Source organism: Mirounga angustirostris, unplaced genomic scaffold (genome assembly GCF_029215605.1).
Source record: "Mirounga angustirostris isolate CCGP_5_RB_7025 unplaced genomic scaffold, mMirAng1.0.hap1 SCAF_2, whole genome shotgun sequence".
Lineage (NCBI taxonomy): Eukaryota > Metazoa > Chordata > Mammalia > Carnivora > Phocidae > Mirounga > Mirounga angustirostris.
In genome coordinates, this window is record NW_026991710.1 from 52,554,178 (window position 1) to 52,570,020 (window position 15,843).

The 15,843-nt window shown below is 33.9% G+C and overlaps 1 protein-coding gene across 6 annotated transcripts in view; it reads right to left on the bottom strand.

Annotated features, from left to right (window-relative positions):
* EPHA5 (EPH receptor A5) overlaps window positions 1-15,843 on the bottom strand; it is a 348,533-nt gene that overhangs the window by 30,261 nt on the left and 302,429 nt on the right. For all 6 annotated transcript variants that reach the window (XM_045881077.3, XM_045881078.3, XM_045881079.3 and 3 more), the window contains 2 exons: window positions 13,314-13,499; window positions 324-385 (listed from right to left, as the gene is read on the bottom strand). In XM_045881077.3, the coding sequence (XP_045737033.1) occupies window positions 324-385; window positions 13,314-13,499 (248 nt within the window). The remainder of the gene's footprint in view (window positions 1-323; window positions 386-13,313; window positions 13,500-15,843) is intronic.

The window sequence follows — 15,843 nt, forward strand, 5'->3', positions numbered from 1 at the left end:
CTTTTTTCTCCCTTTCCTTTTCTTTCCTTCTGTCCTTCTTTTCTTTTTTTTCCCCCCTTCCTTTATCCCCTCTTTCTTTCACTTTTTGGAGGCAAATTAACAAACATTTAAATAAAACTGTAGGGACATACGATTTAGATTTGTTTAAGTTTCTGAAAAGGACAATTTCTAAACCAAACTTTATTTTTTGAAGTATAACTATTCTGACTCCAGATATTTCTATCGATTTAAAAGTTCTGCTTTAAAGTGGCTCAATTTCAACTTCAACATCATAGTCAACATACAAACAACACTTTGAATAATTAAATGTATTTCAAACCTACCTTTAAAAATGTATCTAAAGATCCATTTTCCATGTACTCTGTCACTATCATCACTGGTTTGCCTGAAAAGAAACAGTGGTATGAACTGCAACTTTTTGATTTTCCATACTTATCTAGAAAATGTTTACTAGAAGGTTTTATTTTTGTCCAAACTGCATATATTCTTTTAAAAAGTGTTCTTTTCTAGTAGCAAGTAAATTCACGACATGATGGTCTTACTGTAATGGGTGGGGCCAGTGAGAAGAAAGTATCAGAAGAATAATAACATTGACATTTAAGATATAATAATACATAATTTTCAATATTAAAATTAATATATGTCAAAATGAGTTTAAGGATGCATCTTATTTTAATAGCAGTAATGGTATAATGTACCAAATAATATCCAGCAAAGCACTGTGAACGTATTATCTTTCCCACAATTCTGAACAAAAACTCCTATCTCACTGAACTGCACTACTTATGAATATATGTTGTATTTTCCTAACTTTCTTTCTATATTCCTGTAACTCCTTTCCTCATGATTACCTCCCTTTTCCTTCTCTGTCACACACATCCAAATTTTTTCATTCTTCAAAACTCTGTTCTAATTCCTTTTGCTCTCTGGAAACTTCTCTTGCAATCATTGTTTCCTCCCCCTTTCATGTCTGATGCAGAAATATAAGCTAGAGCTTAGCTGGACAGACTCCAGAGTCACACTGCCTGGCTTTGAATCCCATGTTACACAAAATTTGTATTAATTTAAAGTATTTTGAGGTAAGTAAAAAGAGACCTTATGTCAGAAAAATCTATCTCATAGGTTTGTTTATAAACTTTATGTATTAGGAGGGGAAACAATGTTCATGCAATCAGGAAATGCATTATAATTAATGTAATGGCATTCTCCAGAAGGACATCTGTATTTTTCTTAAGAAGTGATTAATTCTGGGGCACCTGGGTGGCTCAGTTGGTTAAGCGACTGCCTTGGGCTCAGGTCATGATCCTGGAGTCCCTGGATCGAGTCCCGCATCGGGCTCCCTGCTCGGCAGGGAGTCTGCTTCTCCCTCTGACCCTCCCCCCTCTCATGTGCTCTCTCATTCTCTCTCTGTCAAATAAATAAATACAATCTTAAAAAAAAAAAAGAGAAGTGATTAATTCAAGTCATAGAATTCGAACCTGCATATGTATTCATACAACACTATCTAGAAGTGCAAATAAAGCTATAAAAACGTTAGACAATTACATGCAAAAAAGTAACAACTGGGAAGACAAAAAGATTTTTATCTCAAGATCAAGATCACTTGAAACTTACTATTTCAAATAAAAAGGTAGGACTGTCTAATTTCTTACTCAGATAATTATCGTTTTAAAAAATACTTCAGAAGGAATATTCTTTTAATAGATGTGATGAATATATTACAAAGCCAGACACGTTTCTCTCCTCCTTTTTAATGTTTATAAAAGTAATTTTAAAAGTTTGTCTGACGAACCATGAGAGACTATGGACTCTGAGAAACAAACTGAGGGTTCTAGAGGGGAGGGGGGTGGGAGGATGGGTTAGCCTGGTGGTGGGTATTAAGGAGGGCACATTCTGCATGGAGCACTGGGTGTTATGCACAAACAATGAATCATGGAACACTACATCAGAAACTAATGATGTAATGTATGGTGATTAACATAACAATAAAAAAGTAAGTTTGTCTGAAGTGTTTATAGAAGTAATTTTAGAAGTTTGTCTGAAATAATTCATTAGGCATATGTTTGTAGATGCCTACATTAGGTGAAACACCACAAGTGCAGAGAATGAGCACTGGAGGTAGGGATGTCATCTGATCTGAACCTTGAAGGTTGCAGGGGTATTACTCATGTAATAAAAGGTGACAGATATCCCAGGAAAAAGGGGCAGCATGTGCCCAGGCATCTGGTCATGAAAGAACCCGTCAAGTTCAACTATGGCTAGAGCCCTGGATTTTCACTTTGTCAATCCAGAAGTGATAGGAGATGAGTTGGGAAATACTTTTTTAAAAAACCGACTGGCCTGGGGCGCCTGGGTGGCTCAGTTGGTTAAGTGACTGCCTTCGGCTCAGGTCATGATCCCGGAGTCCCTGGATCGAGTCCCACGTCAGGCTCCCTGCTCAGCGGGGAGTCTGCTTCTCCCTCTGACCCTCCCCCCTCTCATGCTCTCTCTCTATCTCATTCTCTCTTAAATAAATAAATAGAATCTTAAAAAAAAAAAAAAAAAGAACTACTTAAAAAAAAGGGGGGGGGGGCGCCTGGGTGGCTCAGTTGGTTAAGCGACTGCCTTCAGCTCAGGTCATGATCCTGGAGTCCCGGGATCGAGTCCCATGTCAGGCTCCCTGCTCGGCAGGGAGTCTGCTTCTCCCTCTGACCCTCCTCCCTCTCATGCTCTCTGTCTCTCATTCTCTCTCTCGCAAATGAATATAATCTTAAAAAAAATAAAAAATTAAAAAAAATAAAAAATAAAAAACCGACTGGCCCACAATAGTAAAAAAAAAAAAAAAAAAAGAAAGAAAATGCAATTCATAATCTATTTGTAAATGCCAGTCCCAGCACAACAGAAGAAAAGATCATAAATGTTTCTTTTTCTTTAGTATAATTGTAACCTAAGCTCATGAAAGGAGAAATGCTTGTAGTTTAACTTTATTTTAATTATATCGATACACCTGTTTTAATTCAGACAAATTTTAAAATAGACAAAATTCTGCTTTGGACCCTTTGGTCCCATTCTCACATCAAAGAGCCCATTTCAGACTTTCATTAACATTGAAGCCCCTTTTCTTTTTGAAGTCCACAGCTAATATCCCACCCCAAGGATCAAAGCCCAAATATTTGACACCTGCTTTGGCACAGGTGTCTATGTATCGGAAGTTATACCACACATAATGCTGGAGTATCCTGGAATGTCCTGTTGTACTAGATATCACCACTTCATTTGCCTGATTTCAGGAATTCAGAAGTAACCAGGGATGAAGCTGAGTAGGCTTATAAAGGGGACACATGGGTAATCCTGGCACCAGCTTTTTATCAAACACCAACAAAGTGTGAAAATAAATTTACAGCTAATAGAGCCAAAGGGTATCTACCTGCTAAACATCAGCCCTGATCCAACTAAAAGAGACCTACATTTTCTGGAATCAGCCTAGGTAGCTCTTTTATTCTGACTTTGAGTCCCACTTACAGAAATCCACTGGGAGAACTGTCATAGTATAACTGGAATTGGAAGAATTGATTTCCAGGAGATATCCAGAGAATATAGTCTTAGCTTTCCCTCACTGGCATCCCTCAGCTCATACTATACGGGTAGATGTCTTGTCCATCAAACTGAAACCTGATTCTTGTCCATCATTATCGACTATACCCCAAGTCCTTTATGATTGCAGCACCTTCCCTATAGCTCTACTTACAAAACTTTCAGTTTTCTCTTATTCTATTTTTCTAGAATTTCTTCATTTTATCTACCCTTTAATTTGTTGAGCTCTCTCTCTCTCTCTTTTTTTTTTTTTTTACCATTATGGGTCCGAGGTAAATATTTAGTACTGCTCATTCAAGGTCTATTGAGCGGAAACTGGATAGAATCCCCATGTAAAAGCATTTTTTTTCTTTGGTGAGTTTGTTCCTTAAATTCAACCCAAAATTACTAAGCTTAGAAGAAAAAATTTATACTCTAAAGAGAATGAACTGATCAGAAGACTTACTGACATTGAATAATGTACATTTGGATAGAAAAAATAAATGATTACTTTTTAGGGAAATGGGCACCTGGCATTTGTCCCGTAAGATTTCATCACCTAGTTTTAAAAGTCAGATTAATTATTTATGACAGTGTAGGTTGTAATGTCAATAATAAAAAAATATTTGAGAAGTATGATAGGGGAACTAAAATACTTCTCAGATTTTAGAAAATGGGAGAAAGGCAATTAAAATGAATGTTTGCAAACAAGCATGATTTTCTTTTGTTGACAAGAATAAGACATTTCAAGACCACTTCGATTATTTTTAATGCTTAAGTCATTTTAATGCTAATTATATTTAGTTTGGCTTATGTTTTGTCTCAGGTCCTGCTAGCCTGCAAGAATGACATAGCAATAATTAATGTGGCTTACTCCAACCCTTGTAAATTCAATAAACCTGTATAAATCATTTTCCATTATCCAGCTCGAAGTACAGACAAAGAATAGATTTGCCAATAATTTTGAAAGCATATTACCAAAAATCTATATAAAAAGAGCTCATAAAGCATGTTGAAACATGATTCTAATCACAGAGTAGAGTTTTTGTATTACTTTATATTATTTACCAAAGACCTAGCCCAGGCAGAGTCTAAGTAGTAATAGAAACACATTATTTGTGGAACTCACCAACCTTATATTTTAATCATTCAGTTTTGGTAATCATAAAAGAGCTACAATTTGTTGATTTATTGGATTTTCACTCTTTACAAGGCACAATGTTATTTTTAATTTTATTAAATTCCATAATAGTGGAATTACAAAAGACATTTTTCAGAGAAAGAAAAATGAGGCTTAAAAAGATCCAATATATGACTTGGGTTGGTGAGTGCAAATACGTAAGAACCAAAGTTGGGAATCAAATTTGTGTCTGTCTGACTATAAAGCTGTTTTCCTTTCCTCCACACTATGATACCTATAATTTCAAAATACTTATTTTAAAGTTTAAATTTTATATTAAAATCTCACAGTTATTTACTCTTTTGTGTTAATACAAGCTTGGTATTCATGACTACGGCATGACAAACTATCCAACCATTAATGGCAGATCCGGTAGGAATTTAGCTTCTCTCAGTAAATAATATAACCTTACATATGACTATTACTTATATATGTTCTGAGTGTTCTGAAGTATTCTATAGTGAAATAGCCTTGGATTCTATTAAGATGAGGTATATAAAGTAATAAAATCCATAGAAACAGAAAGTAGAAATGTGATTGTTAGCAGCTGGGGAAGCAAGAGAGGAAGAGTTGCTCTTCAGTGGGCATAAAGATTCAGTTATGCAAGACAAAAAAGTTGTGGAGATCAGTTCTACAACATTGTGGTTATAATTAACATTATACTGCACACTTGAAAATGTAAAAGGACAGATATATTACATGTGAGGTTATTTTACTACAATAAAAATACTGAGTTTGTTTCCTTACTCTGTGATTTTTTGGTACTAATGTCCATCACAAATCCAAGAGAGAGAATATGCCACCCCTCGTGAAGCAATCCTTTTCCATAAGATATCTCAAAGTTAGGTGAAACTAACTTTGGGGAATGTTGATCCGACCCTTGCTTTTCAGAACATTGCCCCAACAGTTGGCAGAGCTATCATCTGCTGGGAGCATATTAGAAATGCATAATCTTAGTGCTCAATCTGATCTATTGAAACAAATTCTGCATTTTAGCAATATCCTCAAAGGCACATACAATTTTGAGAAACAGTAAACTAGGCCACATCACAAAAGTTGCAGCTAAATCTGGGCCTCTTATTTTATTTGCATTGATACTACATGCTTTTCTGAAACCATTAGCTCATCAATAAACACTTGATACCACTTAAGGCTCCACTCAGGGAGCATTTGATTTAGAAGCATCATAATTCACTGGAGAATAATTGTCACTGGGTTTCTCTTAGAAATATTTTACAAGACTTGTAAATAATTAAAAGTAAGCCTGTACTTATACTTAGATATCTACGTTTTATTTCACGCTGTCATTCTATTTGGGTTATATTCCATTTAGCATACTAACACTTGCAGCTGTTTGAAATTACTTTTATTTTGACCCCAAGGGAAAGTTGAGATAACTCATATATCATGGTTCGATTATTAATGGTTAATGGTCAACCAGAAAATGGAATCTTGTGCTTAGAACAGGGATAGATAATGCTTATTAAGGGAGTAAGGAGGGAAGGACAAAGTATGGGGCAATTAGAAGGGTACTCATATTTTAATTCCATTATAGTCCTTAGTTGTCGGTTAACACCTTAGGGAGAAATCATTTATAACATTTTATAATTTTAATTTGGGGAAAGATGATAAAGTAAAAAGTCTATATAGCTTACCTGAAACAGGAGCATGAAAACACCAAATGTCTCTATAAGTAGAAGCTCAAAACATTCTATAATATCCCCTTTTATTTCAGATTGTTTATACTGATAAACTTTTTCATCAGATGCTCATTTCTCAAATTAGAAATGAATTTGAATTGTTCTGACATTAGTGAAGGTAGATGATTACTTATGGAGTCAGAAATTATGGACTTTTCAGAGGAGGTGGGGAATCCAAGAATTAAGAAATCTGACAGCTTTCTTTTACTAATAATGAAATTAACCCAAAAAATACAACGTTTAATTTACTAATAATCAATCTATGAACCAGGAAATTTTGTTTCTATAGTTTTTTTTTTTTTTTTGATGAGCAAGATTTAGCTTTTATCAGGAAGAACACTTGTAAATAGCTAATAATTATTTTATACATATTTCTTAAACCTCGTTCTATGCCCTAACAAAGAAAATCAGGTGCTGAATTAATGAGCTGGCTTTTATTTCTACTTCAGCTTATATTTATTTCCATTGTGGTTCATCACTGGTTCATAGAGTTTGTTTCCTTATGTGAAATGCACAATGTAAAATTCAAGCATACTCATACTTCAAAACATTTTCGTTACGTCTCAGGACTAAAGGCAAATCAGTCACTACATGCTTATAGGCCTCTCAAATGTAAGTTGTCCAAACTGAACTACTGATTACCAACCACAGTCCTGATCCTCCTAGCCTTTTCCCCATAAATGGCAATTCCTTTCTTTGAAGAATTGATGACAAATAATAATTATTGTTGACTCCTCTCTTTTTCTCACACTCCATATCTAAATCACAGGAAGCCTTTCTGTGATTGTCTTCAAAATGTTTAAAGAATTCAACTACTACTCTCCATCTTGTTAGATCAGAACCCTGATCTAATCCATAATGAGGTATGAGTAATGTCAGTAACCTCCCCAGGGTTTCCCTGCGTAAACATTGGCTCTTACTATCTATACTTAACAGGGCAGCCAGATTGATCTTGTTAACACAGATACCAGATTCCGTCACATCTTGGTTCTAAAGGCTGCGAAGCTCAGATTAAGAGATGGTCTTTGCAGGGACCAAAGAATGCGCACCCTCTATCCTCCTACTACATCTCCAAGCTAAGTTCTTTCCAGACTCCTCTCCATTTCACTGAAGCGACAATGGCCTTGATATTTCTTGAACATCACATGTAAGTTCCATTTGAGACTTGCTGGTCCTTATTCCTATAACATTCTGCCCCCAGATATCTGTAAGGCCCACACCTTCACTTTATTCCAGCCTTATTAGAGAGGTTTTTCACTAAATAAAATAGAAATCACCAACCCTCAACAAAAGTAATCCCTAATTTCCTCACTTAGCTTTATTTTCTCATTTAATATATTATAAATATATTTATTCACCTAGTTTCTGTCTCCCCACCCAAAGTAAACTTCATAAAGGCAGGAACTCAGTCTGTTTAATCTCTGCTGTATCCTGATTAATAGTGATAGGTATGTATTAGGTAATCAGTTAATATCTTTGAATGAATAAATGTTTGCCAAGTGTATACTGAATGATGAAATATGAGATTGGTAATGTACACTCTTTAAGAGCTTGGGTTTGGAAGTTATGTAAAAGTTTTAAAATGTGGCATTATCCTATGCTAGTTTTATGATACTGGATAAGGTATTTAACCTCTTTAAAGTTAATTTTTCCCATCTGTAAAATAAGAACAAATACTAGTGTCTAAACAATAGCATTATTGTGCAGATTAAAGGAGATATTAAAGAGAATTAAGCTTAGTAAATTCTTAAAGTAATGTTAATGATTAGTAGCAGTAATAACTGTTACATGCAAGATCTTGTGAAAAGATTCTCAAGCAATTTCTTTCATATGAATTTTATTTTTTTCTAAACACCCATGGTTTCATAGAATAAGGTTTTAAAAATAAAATATAAACTATATATCACTCTAACTAGTTTTAAATGTTTACATAAGTGTATTTAGTCATTCACCCATTTAATATCATTTATGTCTTTTTTTTAAATTACCTAATGTCTGGCCCTATGATGGAGTCTATGGGGGGCTATAAACATATATCAGTTTCAAGAAGCTCATTTTGTAGTAAGGAAGATAAAATGTGTAGAGGGATAACTATGATATCATGCATAGCAAGACAAAGTGCAGAGAAATGCAACTAGAGTGTATAGGATTGTCTCTGGCTGAGAATTTACTCATTCAACAGACATATGAATTGCTACACATGCTGAGCCCTGATCTAGGAACACAGGTGAGCAAGACAAGAAAAACCTCTGCTCTTTGAGGCTTAAATTCAAATGTAGAACGAGGAATAGCTCTTTTACTGAGCTATTCAACATTATTTAGTGGTTCCTGTATGCAAGGCAGGCACTGAGAATAGAAAGAAAAATGAAGATAAATGACACTGATCTCATGGAGAAAGCCACATCTGAATTAATCTTGAAGGTCTAGTAGAGCCGAGGAAAGTGGAGAGGACATTCTAGGGCTGAATGAAGTATTTCAAAGGGGTAGAACAAGAACTCGATAGAGTTTTTCTGGAAAGGAAATAGTGAAATGTGAGGTTATAGCCAAAATTATATGGGGTTAAGCATCAAAGTACATATATTTTGCTTCATTTGTTTGCTTGTTTGGTGATGAAGCATCAGAGGAAAGCAGTGATTTAGTAAAATCTACCTTGGGACAATATGTATGGAATGGGCTAATGTAAGAAAAGGCAAAAGTGGGAAGGCTAGTTTGAAGATTGTCAGAAATATCCCTGGATAATATATAATAAGAGGCTTTAAAATGGAAGTGACTTTATAAGATAGAATGAAATACTCTATTTGAAAGGTAATTGCAAATTTATTTAATAAGTCAGAATTGTCTGACAATTTAAACAATCAGTTGTCATTGAATGTGCTATCTCCTCAGACATAGAAATAAAAAGAAATAGGGAGAGATTCCTCTAATGTTCTTCTAATATTTTGCTTAAATTTATTAATTTTACAAAAGAACTCAATTTATTTGTACATGATCCTAGATTAAGAAATATAACTATGAATCATTTTAAGACTCAATAGAAGTATTCCTTTAGTCAGTTTTGATAATAATTTCCACAAGTGGGGAAAGATAAATCTTAAAGAACTGAAGATACTGCAATGGGAAAATTATTTTTCCTATTTTTACTTTAATCTTGAATCTCTTCAAATAGTAAAAGTTGGCACTGTATATATTACATTAAAGTACCTTGCATTGCGAATGAGTCAATTAAGCCAGGACCTGTGGGTTTTTTACAGCATTTGTCATGAAGTCTCTCTAGAATATGTAACTATTTCTGATATGCGCTGTTTAACAACACATCACAGAAGGAATTTGAATTCGGGCCCATGTTTCTGGCACATAGGGCAGTGATACGAGAAAGATGAAGGTTCACAACGGCACCACCCATAGGATTACAACTTCAGACTCCCTACCTCAGCTTCAATCAGAAAAATCACGAGATTTAGTTGCCCTTATGTCTCATTATCTGTGTGCTGCAGGTTGAGAATAATTGTTGAATAAATTAGCATCAGATCAGAGAGCATGAAATTAAGGACACAAATAAAGTGAGTTGCAACATGGTAAATTAAAAACAAGCTGAAGACTTCCTGGGCTGAACATCAAGAGGTACATTTATTAAGGGGAAATGCAGTTTGAGTTCGCATAGAACAAAAAATAGGACAGAAATATTTTAAATATTTTCAATTTGCTTTATGTATATGTGTAGTTTCATGGCAGCAACATCAAATAGAATATTTGATTAGGAGATTGGAAATTTCAAATTTGTATTCCCAACTGCAGTACTGTTTTTTTAGACTAAAATTTACAAAATTTAGATATGATCACTTGTTGATAAAGGTTTCAAGTGCATATAAAATATATGACAAATTTAGTTGACTTTATATGAGAAATTCAGTTGTCTTAGTTTGTCTCAGTCAGGACCCATTCACATTAAACAAGTTCTATAATAAATCAGGAGTTTATAAAAGTCAGTGAATATTCATTGTGATAATTCTGGGGTGTTGTCCACTAGTATCTGATGCATTCACTTAGATGAAAATAAATATTTATTCACTACTTTAATTACCTGCAGTTTTATTCACACATACACACATATACACAGATATAGCTTAATTTAATCTGCACAACCATCTTACAAGTTAGGTATGATTTCCTCCTTTTTTGGTGATATTGAGACTCAAAATGTTTAACTGACCATGCAGTTTGGGTTAACTTTAGGTATAATAGGCTTACATAAATATTTAGGACACTGTCTTTGTCTTCAAGGAGCAGACTTTTTTTTTTTTTTTAGCTAAGGAGTTAAAAATATATGCAAAAGGGACAAAATTAAATGAAAGATTTGAATAAAAGTTTTGGCCAAAGGAAAGATCATTACAGACAACTGCAAAAATCTGTACTTTGACACAGGGTTCAAAAGAAGAAGGGATTATTTTAGGGTGAAGTGATGAGGGATTGTTTCATGAATGTGATGTGATTTGAACAGAGTTTTGAAGGAACTGAAAAGGTAGTGAATAGGAGGGTGTAAGTTTCAGAGGAAGAGGAAATGTAGGTAGGTCAAAATATCAAGCATGTTAAAATGGACTAAAAAACAATGCATGTGAAGGAGCTCAGAGCACAGGAAGAGATAAAACAGGAAAGTAATAACTATATATTGTTTTAGTACCTATTCTTTGCCATGTCCATTCTAAACTTTACCTGTATTAATTCATGTCCCCTTCCCAACATCACTATCTATTCTTAATCCACGGGACTGGTGAAGAAACTGCATTTCTGAATGTTTAACTAACTTGTTCAAAGTCACATAGCTTATGGCAGAACCAAAATTACAATACTGTCTTCCATAATAATAATAGTGATCTGGCACTGTTCTCAACATTACATCTGAACTCATTACAGAAGGTAAACTGGCTGCCTACAGAGCTTCACATTTACCCTGGGTAATAAGAAGTATGGTCAGAGTTTATTTGAGGAAGTTAAATTTTTTGGAGGATGCCATATTACGGATGAGATGAAGAAATCAAATGAATCAAATATTTGCCCACTATTATTACATGACTATAATTAAGAACTATGTTTTATATTATATAGTATTCATTACTGCATAGGAGATAACAGTAATCAATTATTGTTATAATTCTTGTTCCTATAGTATCTAGCACCACAAGTTATCACTAATGTCCTTTTAAGACCTTCCTTTCAGATGAAATGTAGTCACGTTCAAATTCTGATTTCATTTTATTATACCAGTGACCATCTTTTTCACATCATATTCTTATCTCAAACATTCTGCTCTTTTATTATTGGGTATAATTTTTGTAAAATATTTTAATTTCTTACATTACTAAAAAAACATATATTTCCTTGTTCTCTACCTTTCTTTCTATTGTCCCTGCCTCTCACCTTTCTTTAGGAACTTATTTGTTCTGATAACACTTAAGGATGTCCTCCTTGTTCCAGCAATACCCTCTTTGGGTTACTGTCAAGGGGGTAATAAAGTATGCAACTGGAGGAATAAACACATCTAAGTTTTGAAAAAAAAACCCATGTCTGCAGGTTATTTTATTCCTATGCTACATTCCTCTATGAGAATTCTTACTGGAAATGTGTATCTCTTTGGAAGGTGGGAAAAAACAATCTAGCAACATAAGCTGATTCAAAAGTTCAGCCAATCAACATGATACTTTTGCTGTGATCTGTTTTAGGGCTTTTAAGGGGCAACTACCTTCTCATCTGTGACTTGTGAATAAATCATGATTTGGGAATTAATTTGTTATATACCAGGCAAATATTTTGACTTGCTTCTTTTGTCTATATTGTGAAAAAGTTGTGTTTTTATTGTTACTATTTTGTTTTCCATATTTAAAAGCTAAATAAGTGGGTATTCAATCTACTTATGTCAATAAGTGGCATAAATGGATATCTAATCATTTGAAATGACTTAGTAGATTGATGGCATTTATTGAATACATATTGCTGGTATGCATATTTGGCATATATAATTTAAAATTTGATTAATAGCAACTAGAAGGTGAATAGATGATTGAAAGCAAGTCTAAAGAATGTCCCTTGCTAAATTATTAGATGATTTAGAAAATGGTGAGTAGATTATGAAGACAAAGGAAGGAATGAGAATACATAGAAATATCAAAGAAAAAATGAATTTAAATAAAGACCTCAGTCATGTGACCCAAAAATACTTTATTGGATGACTGAAAAATTACGTGAACTCTTTATGTTAGGAAGCTCGTCACATAGTCACATTTATAAGACATAAATACAAATTTAAAAAAGATGTGAAAATCCAGATATTTTTGAGTAAAAATTAAATTTTCTTTAAGAAAATAATTAATCTCAAGGAATTTTTCCAGTCTTCTGTGACTGCTTTCCCTAAAATTATTAAAATATCTCAATTAAAAAATGATTAAAAGAAATACATCTGTCTATAAAGACCAGTTTAAAAGGTAGCAGGACACATATGATTATAGTGATCCTATTAAATGTTAAACTTCAATGCCTCAGTCAAAACGTTGAAGTTAATATTTTATTAGGATAAAAGTGAAAGAGCCAGAAGAAAAAAAAAAATGTTGATACCTTTACTGCTTCTTTTATCTGGATACATTTTCTCTGGCAGTGAATTCATTGTAAATGAGTAAATACATATGTTTTGAAACACTAAATAGAAATTCAGGTTCTATTAAAGATTAGCTTGGACAAGAATTTACTAAAATACAAGGCAATTATTAATATTAAAGAAAATTTTAATAACATTACTGTGGCTACTTTTCTTTTTATCCTGAAATTAATAATAACCTATTAGAAGACACTCAGATTTTCATGATACACACACACATATAATTTCTACTTACTTTTGGTCACAACACCTTCTAAGTGAATGATGTTAGGATGATCAAACTGCCCCATGATACTTGCTTCACCCAGGAAATCTCGGCGTTGCTTTTCTGTGTAGCCTACTTTCAGGGTTTTGATTGCCACAGGTAATTCTCTTTTTCCTGGAAGTTTCAAACGTCCACTACAAACTTCACCAAATTCACCTTGTCATAAAGATGGAAAAACACACAAACTCATTTCAATCCTTACTCTAATAATATGCTAAAGTCCTCCTAGAATACTAAGGTTTAGACAAAACATTATTAAAAGGCGAGTCCAAACTTCATTATCAGTAGTAAGAGAATAAGTGGTGTTTGGGGGAAAAAGTGTCTATATGTGATCATAAAACACTCTAGGGGCTTTTAGCTTCATCCATCTCACCTACAAAAACCTTAATGAAAACATTAGAAAGAAATTAAATGCAACTGATTGAAACTCTACAGGGGTGGTTCAATATCCACAAATCAATCAACATGATACACCACATTAATAAAAGAAAGGATAAGAACTATATGATCCAGTCGATAGATGCAGAAAAAGCATTGGACAAAATATGGCATCCTTTCCTGATACAAACCCTCAACAAAATAGGGATAGATGGAACATACCTCAACATCATAAGGCCATATACGAAAGACCCACAGCTAATATATCCTCAATGGGGAAATGGATGTCCACTCTCACCATTACTATTTAACACTGTACTGGAAGTCTTAGCCTCAACAATCAGACAACAAAAAAGAAAGGCAAGGAAGATGTCAAACTTCCATTATTTTCAGATGACATGATACTCTATAAACAACCCAAAAGACTCCACCAAAAAATTCCTAGAACTCATACATGAATTCAACAAAGTTGCAGGATATAAAATCAATGTGCAGAAATCCATTGCATATCTATACACCAATAACAAAGCAGCAGAAAAAGAAATCAAAGAACCAATCCCATTTGCAATTGCATCAAAAACAATAAGATACCTAGGAATAAATCTAACTAAAGAAGTAAAAGATCTGTATTCTAATAACTACAGAACACTTATGAAAGAAAGTTAAGAGGACACAAAGAAATCGAAAAGCATTCCATGCTCATGGATTGGAAGAACAAATATTGTTAAAATGTCTACACTACCCAAAGCAATCTGCAGATTTATTGCAATCCTTATCACAATACCAAAAAAATTTTTCACAGAACTAGAACAAATAATCCTAAAATTTGTATGGAACCACAGAAGACCTAGAATAGCCAAAGCAATTCTGAAAAAGAAAAACAACTGGAGGCATCACATTTCCGGACTTCAAGCTATTTTACAAAGCTGTAGTGATCAAGATAGTATGGTACCTGCACAAAAACAGACACATAGATCAATGGAACAGAATAGAAAACCCAGAAATGGACTCACAACTCTATGGTCAACAATCTTTGACAAAGCAGGGAAGAATATCCAATGGAAAAAAAATAGTCTCTTCAACAAATGGTGTTGGGAAAACTTCTCAGTCACATGAAGAAGAATGAAACTGGACCGCTTTCTGATACTATACACAAAAATAAATTCAAAATGGATGAAAAATCTTCATGTGAGACAGGAAACCATCAAAGTCTTAGAGGAAAACACAGGCAGAAACCTCTTTGACTTTGGCAGGAAGAAGTTCTTACTAGACACGTCACCACAGGCAAAGGAAACAAAAGCAAAAATGAGCTATTGGGACTTCATCAAGTTAAAAAGCTTCTGCACAGCAAAAGAAACAACAAAACTAAAAGGCAGCCTATGGAATGGGAGAAGATATTTTCAAATGACATATCTGATAAAGGGTTAGTACCCAAAATTTACAAAGAACTTAACAAACTCAACACCCAACAAACAAATAACCCAGTTAAGAAATGGGCAGAAGACATGAATAGACACTTTTCCAAAGAAGACATCCAGAATGGCTAATAGACACGTGAAAAGATGCTCAAAATTACTTATAATCAGGGAAATACAAATCAAAACCACAATGAGATACCACCTCACACCTCTCACGATGGCTAAAATTAACAACAGAAGAAATAACAGGTGTTGATGAGGATGCAGAGAAAGGAGAACTGTATTGCACTGTTGGTGGGAATGCAAACCGGTGCAGCCATTCTGAAGAACAGTGGCGGTTCCTCAAAATGTTAAAAATAGAACTACCCTACAATCCAGCAATTGTAATACTAGGTATTTACCCAAAGGATAAAAAAAAAAAAAAAATACAGATTCAAACAGATTCAAAAGGATACATGCACTTTGATGTTTATAGCAGCATTATCAACGTAGCCAAACTATGGAGAGAGCCCAAATGTCCACTGACTGATGAATGGATAAAGAAGATGTAAAGGATATACATATATATATAGACAAATATATAATGGAATATTACTCAACTATCAAAAAAATGGAATCTTGCCATTTGCAATGACATGGATGGAGCTAGAATGTATTACACTATGTGAAATAAGTCAGTCAGAGAAAGAGAAATACCATATGAT